The sequence below is a fragment of the Monodelphis domestica genome, chromosome 1 (assembly GCF_027887165.1).
Source record: "Monodelphis domestica isolate mMonDom1 chromosome 1, mMonDom1.pri, whole genome shotgun sequence".
NCBI lineage: Eukaryota > Metazoa > Chordata > Mammalia > Didelphimorphia > Didelphidae > Monodelphis > Monodelphis domestica.
The window spans coordinates 483540769-483547592 of record NC_077227.1 but is presented as its reverse complement, the minus strand read 5'-3'; the positions used below and the strand labels follow the sequence as shown (position 1 = coordinate 483547592).

Here is a 6824-nt window from a genome sequence, read left to right as displayed (position 1 = left end):
AATATTGGTGACTTGCTTCAAATACAAAAAGGAGATAAAAAGAAAACAAATACTATATTGCACATGCAAGCAAAAGCAATAATAAAAGTTTTTAAAATAAAAAATATATAGCTTACAATCATTGACACACTATGTCAGCTAAAGAAAGATAGAGTACAAAGGTTTCTCACCCAAAAATGAGATCCATGCCCTTCTTCAAACCTGGCCATGATCCACTGTGAGTGCAAGCAAATGATTTTCACAAAGTAAGAATTTTTTATAAAGAACAGTAATACAACAGGTAATGCACATTCAAAAGGTATAATTAGCCCATTTATCCCAATTAGCCCAAAGTTATAATAGCCCATTTAATGGCAATAGCAAACAAACCTACTATCATTAGGATTCACATGAGTCTGCTGCATAACATTTTTAAAAAACCTTAGAAGCTAATGGATATTTGTCACAAGTTTTTCAGGTGTAGCAATGTTTCAACCTTGGCTGAAATATTTTTTTAAAATGTATTACTGCCATCATTACAAAAATGTGGCAGGGGAGTCTAGAAAAAAACAAATCTCTATACTGTTGATTTTGGGTCTAAATATGTCACCAAGAATCTAGATCATTCTGGTGGAAGGGTATAGTAAGTTGAAGAGTTACAAATGAGAGATGCTCCCTCTTGGGAGCCATCCAGGGATCAACTTCCCAGCTCCTTTGATATGAGACTGTTATGTCCCATCCATTCACAGTTTTGCAAATGTGGGAGATGGGGACTATAATTGTACTTCACTTTAGCTACTAAAATGAACCCTTTACCTCTTGTTACAAGTAACTCAGAGGCAGGCAAAATGATCAGTCAGAGTTGTTGAAAAAAAATCTAAAATTCATGTTTGAAGACCCCTTAAAATCAATTTAAGATATTTAGCTAATTAAAATTTCCAAAGATTGTTATACAATAGTAACCAGTTTTGATGAAGTCCATCCATTACTTATGTGACAATTAACAAAGCCAAAAAGGAAGGAAAAGCTGTTGGTTTTTTATGGGCTTATTCAATAATATTTGTTCAGTATAGTCATAGGGGAAAGGTTACAGAATATAACTAATAGTTACAACCCAGTAGACTAAAATGATTCAGTGTAACAGAATAGTATTGATCAGATTAACATATGAACTTAAAACAACAAAATTAAGTCTTGAACAAAACAATCAACAAAATACAATAAAATACAGAGATTTTCATTAAACAGCGGAGTCTGAAAAGGCTTAAAATTTTCAACTCCGGTCTCTTTAAAGTTCCTTTCTCTATTCATTCAGATTCCTTTTGTCAGAGTTCTTGGATCTCCCATAGGAAGGGAGAACTCCTTGCTGAGGATAGTGTGAAGGAATCCCAAATTGGAAGAATCTTAGAGATTGGGCAGACCCAAATAGCAAAGGGTTATAGGGAGATGAATTTTTCCCCTGAAACTCAGACAAGATAAGTGAAAGGATCAGTGCACTCATGAAAAAACATCCTAAAGCTGGAAGCTGTTTAAAATAGGTAATGCACTGCTCTTTCAATGAATGCACCATGCTTGTAATTTACTTCCTGTTTGGAAGAGTAACTTATTTCCTTTCCCTTCCCCTCCAAGGTAAAACACTAGGAAGCAGTTTGTTTCCCCAGCCACGTGGAGAGGGAGTTAGGAGGCTAATCGGTGCCTAAGGAAAATACACCCCAGTTTTTACCAGTTGCCTGGAGAGCAACTCCAAGTTTGTGAGTTCTGAAGACACAGAGGCAGTTATCAGCAGTCTGGGACTGGGCTGGGACCGAAGTAGGAGGAGGAGTGATCAGGATCAAGAATATCAAGAACTGGAGTGAGTGGAATCAAGGGCAGCAATTCCAGAAGCAGCAGTGAGCAGCTGAGGAACACGGGCTCAAGCAGATGGGCAAGAGAAGCGGCTTATCTCTTCTCAGCCAAGAGTCTTCCCAGCCAGTAGGGAGGGCAACCAGGCAAAAAGTGGGGAAATAAAAAGAAAAAAACCATCAGGAGTAAGGCAACAGCTCTGGTAGAGAGTTTGGAGTTCTCAAGGAGGGTCGTGGGAGGTGGGGGGGGGGGGGGGCAAAAGCCTTGACAAGAGAAACATGGCTTTATAAATTTATCAAGGCTATCTTTAAAAAAATTGAGTTCTTCTCTGACTAGTGGTTGCCATCAATGTAAAAATTAAAATTAATGTCAATAATAAAAATGTTGTATTTTAGGAATCAAGCCAAAGAGGCCCAAGAGGACCTCCCACTCGCTAATATCCCGTCTACAGGAAGTATGTAACGGCAAAAAGTCAGTGGTCTCCCAGGAAATGCAGTTCTTTTTTAGGGTAACGGGTTTTCAATTATACAGTATATAATATAATATACATATATGCATAGTATATAATATATTGTAAATATATATTAATATATACACATAGTAATACATTTATATTTTTACATACATCTAAATTTGGGGGGAGTCATTTGCATAGGAGCCTGCTGTTTCATGTTCTTTGGTTTGTGAACCAAAGATTTCTGGGGAAATAAGTCACAATGTGTGATTTCAGTCTCATCCTCAGATCTAGAAGTTCTAGTTTTTAAAAAAGCAACAATAGGGGCAGCTAGATGGCTGTGTGAATTAAATATAAGTTGCATTCACTTATTCCATTTGAAAACTGATTCTTGATACCAACTTCACTCTTTGAATAGCTGGGAACCTGTGGCTAGTGGCGACCTGGGCGGGCACTGACAGAAGTCCCCATGAGATGGATCATGTATCCAGAAGTCAGGACTCAGGACCTGGACTGAAGTTTTAGTCTGTTCAATCAGATGGTCCCAGGGGGAGTGATGAAAACCAGCTATATAAAGCAAATGTAGAGGAAGTGCAGACAGTGCTTTTTCTCTTCCTGAACTCAAGCTGCTCTTTCTCCCCTCTCTGGACCATTTAACACTTAGCAGACACTGTCTCATCTCTCAACCAACCAGACACTTAAGTCTTTTGAAATTCAAACTAGGGAACCCTGGAAGAATCATGTGTTCTCTCTCTCTCTCTCTCTCTCTCTCCCCCTCCGTCTCTCTCTCTCTCTCTCTTTCTCTCCCCCACCTCTCTCTCTCTCTCTCTCTCTCTCTCTCTCTCTCTCTCTCTCTCACACACACACACACACACACACACACACACACACGAAAATAATTATAAATAAATGTATAGTCTTCAGAAAATTTTAATCATTACATGGTTCAGTGCATAGAGAGTCAGGCCTGGAAACAGAAAGTCCTGCATTCAAATCTGACCTCAGACCTTCCTAACTGTGTGACCTTGGGCAAGTCACTTAACTTCCATTGTCTAGCCCTTACCATTCTTCTGCCTTGGAACCAATACATAGTATTGATTCTGAAATGGAAAGTAGGGATTTAAAAAAAAAAGAAAGTATATTATAACATTCAAATACCTTTGTAAAATAATTTTTCTGATAAACAAACACTTAAAATTTTTTAAATTTAAGTTGTTTTATTTTTAAGTGAATAGAAAGGTATAGAAGGAGATTCAGAGGGGAGTACAGGCAAACTAGACAGTTTTGACAGTAAGATGTTGAATTTATATATTGAAAGCAAGTTGTACATAATAGAAAATCATAATTTTACACATAATCCTTTTTTCTGTTCTACTTTGTACCTGAAAATATCCTCCCTTTTTGTGGATGAGAGTTAAATTCAGGATAAAAACGTAGATCAAGAACTTTTATGTTCCTACATCTGGATCGCCACCCCTCCTCCACCACCACCACCAAAGATCTGGAGATTTGGTGGGGCCCAAGGTCATACTGCTGGTTTGGGTCATATTAAAAGGATCACTGGGCTGTCTGGCAGGACTTTTCCTAGTATTTCAGCAGTGATGGCCCCTTGAAGTAGTGCTGTGATGGAGAGAGTCTCCATTTAAGGAGGTCTGACTAAGAATGTTGGCTGAATTCTGTGAGGCTGGCAAAAAGAAAAGAAAGACCATCTTGATGAAAAATGTCCCAAGCTCTGTTCAGGGCCCTCTGGGTATTTTTCAATAGGTATTCTATTTGGCTATTTTTACACTCCTGATTTTCAATCTCGAGGTGGAGAAGACCCACCCTGGGATCTGGAAGGCTCTGTTGGGGCTTTGAATGCGGTGCTTGTGTGAAAGGGTGTGAATGGGTGTCCTTTCAGAGCCCAGTGCCACTCACCGCGATGGCCAGCCCCCTGCTCTCCCCAGCCCGCCTCCTCAGTAACCTGGCCTCCCCTCCCCAGCAAGGCTGTCCTTGCCTGTGAGCCCCTTGTTGGAGAAGATCGGGTAGACGCTGAGAAAGGAGCCTGGCTGGCTCAGGCAGGCAGCCAGGCACTGGAAGGTGAGGGAGAGAAGACTTCTGGAACCCACAAAAAGAGGCAGCCAGCAGCAGCTCAGCTCTTCAGGAGTCATGGCTAGAACCTCCGTCCTGGTGCTGTTGTTTCTCAGTCAACTTGTAGCTACCTCCTTAGCTCAGGTAAGTGTTCTTTTGTCTACTTTGGGGCAAAAGCAGAGAAAGAACTAACCTGGGCAGATATTGCTTCCCCTCCTAGTCGTAGATGGAGGGGTTAACAGGTAGGTGTTCCCAGTTTTCATTTTTTCATGATGAATTGGAGAGAGAATTGGAGACCTTATCTGGGGTAGGGAGGGAAGGATGGATGGATGAATGAATGGATGGCTTCATTCTGCAGACCAGAGACGACTACTTATTATCTCCTGGGAAGACAGAGTGGGTGATACTATTAGAGCCAACACATCCACTCACAAAAACAAAACGAGGAGAATTAAAAAACCTTTTTCTTCCTGTTTTGCCCTTAAGCTCACACTTGGTTCAGTCTAAATATCTTAACAGCATTTAGAGGAAATGCAGAAACAAACCATTTTTTCTGCCTTCAGTGGAGGTCCTTGTTATCATGGAAGGATCTCCCCGCTCAGCACCACGACCCTTCCCCCCAGTGAGTGCCCACCTCATCCAGGGAGGGCTCTAATTCATATGTCACCTGGGAGTCCCTGGTGTCTGACAGAGTCCTTCTGCCAGGCGTCTCTATGTCTCCTGTCTTCTGGAGAAACCCCTGAGAGTGGAGCCCCAGCTCTCCAGGCATGGCTTACAATGAGACCTTTGTTCCCAGAACTGCTCTGCTGGACCAGGTTCCCTATGGAGCCCAGGCCACAGTACAGACTCTCTCTTACCAAAGCATAAAAATAAAATATTCCACACCTCAGCCACTTTGACAGAGAGGCCTCTTTCAGGGCACACAGACAGCATTGTGCAGCCCTCTAGACATCCCCCACCTGCCAGGCCTAATTCTGCTCCGAGTTTAGGTGGTCTCAGCACTTGTTAGTGTTTTATCTGCCCTGGTCTGGGAGCCAGCTAGAGGCTTGGGCTGAACCATTGTCCTTTTAGGTGACTCTGTCTACCTGGCAGGTCTGGTAAGGAGCCAGCTCTAAAGGGGGAAATTATCTCAGCTTCAGGTCTCATCAGATGTCCCATCATGAGATGGAGAATTCTCTCAACCCTAAAAACTTTCCTGCTTCGCTAGTTTTCTTGGCTTCCTTTAAGACTCAGCTAACATTTCACCTTCTCTAAGATCTTTTCCCAGTTCTGCCTAACCTTAGTGCTTTCCTTCCGAGCCTACCTTCAATTTGTCTTGTTTGTTCTTAATTTCTTGCATGTTTTTATTAGACTGTTATTAGACTGTGAGATCTTTAAGAGCAAGGACCGTTCTTTGTCTTTGTATCCCCAACGCTTTGCACAGTGCCTGACACAGTAGGAGTTTAATAAATGCTAGTTGGCTGATTGCTGTGCTGGAATGTGAGTGGACAGGGTCAAGGAATTACCTGTCTTTGATGGGACTTTTATCTGATGCCATCTTTCCGTTTCCCATATCAGAAAGTGGGACCCCGGGGCCCCGCTGGACCTCAAGGACCTCCTGGACCTCCTGGAAAAGACGGCATCGATGTGAGTATTCTTAGAGTAGAATGAAAAATGTCAGTGGGAAGTCAAAGGGGAAAGAATGTAGGAGAGTTAACATAGGCTCCCAGAGTGCTTATTGAGAAATTAATCATTTTCAATAAATAGAATTTACAAGTAGAAAATGGAAGAGTCAAAAGAAAGTATTTTCCTAAACATTGTCAAACCTGCCACAGAGTTTCTAAGATGGGAAAATTTGTAGTCACGGGGCATTTGTCTGAGGAATTGATCTCTGACCTGAGGAAGAATTAGGGATTTGGGGTTCAGGAAGAAAAGAGGCTTTGCTTTAAGTACCACGTGTCTCAAGAGAATTGTGACAAAGAGAAGAGCTAGATCTTTTTGCTGGTTTTCAGACTGAACTTATTTCCCTTGGTGGGGATTGGGGGCAATGGTACCATCATGTATTCTCTTTATAAGGCCTGCAAGTTTTTGCTACTAGCAGGTTTCAGGAGAAGGCTATGAAAAAGACCTCTTATTGATGAATTTAGGAGAGAATTGCCATCTATTTTGGGGGGCCCAAATGTGTAAGGGTAGATATGATTACTAGACTTTACCACCTAAATAGACACCTTAAAATATTATCACTCATTTCTGGGAAAATGTCATTTGTATCTCCTTTGTCTCTGCATCCCTGCCCCAACCCCCACCCCATCACCAAATCTTTGCTGATCAGACATTGGATCTGGCACTAAGGAATTTGGTTTTTCCCATTTTAGTAAAACCACCACGTTTAGTAAGCCGCAAAGCAAGCTCCTGAAAATGAGCACAGAGGAGGTTTCTAGGTGGTAATTTTTCCTACCACAGTAACTCCTGTGGTTTTATAAAGGAATAGAGGCTTAAT

At 41.6% G+C, this 6824-nt stretch overlaps 1 protein-coding gene across 1 annotated transcript in view; it reads left to right on the top strand.

Annotated features, from left to right (window-relative positions):
- The first annotated feature begins 3966 nt into the window (after positions 1–3966).
- COL9A3 (collagen type IX alpha 3 chain) overlaps positions 3967–6824 on the top strand; it is a 55534-nt gene continuing 52676 nt past the window's right edge. The window contains exons 1-2 of the mRNA XM_007475579.3: positions 3967–4489; positions 5903–5971. Of these exons, the coding sequence (XP_007475641.1) occupies positions 4424–4489; positions 5903–5971 (135 nt within the window). The 5' untranslated portion in view covers positions 3967–4423. The remainder of the gene's footprint in view (positions 4490–5902; positions 5972–6824) is intronic.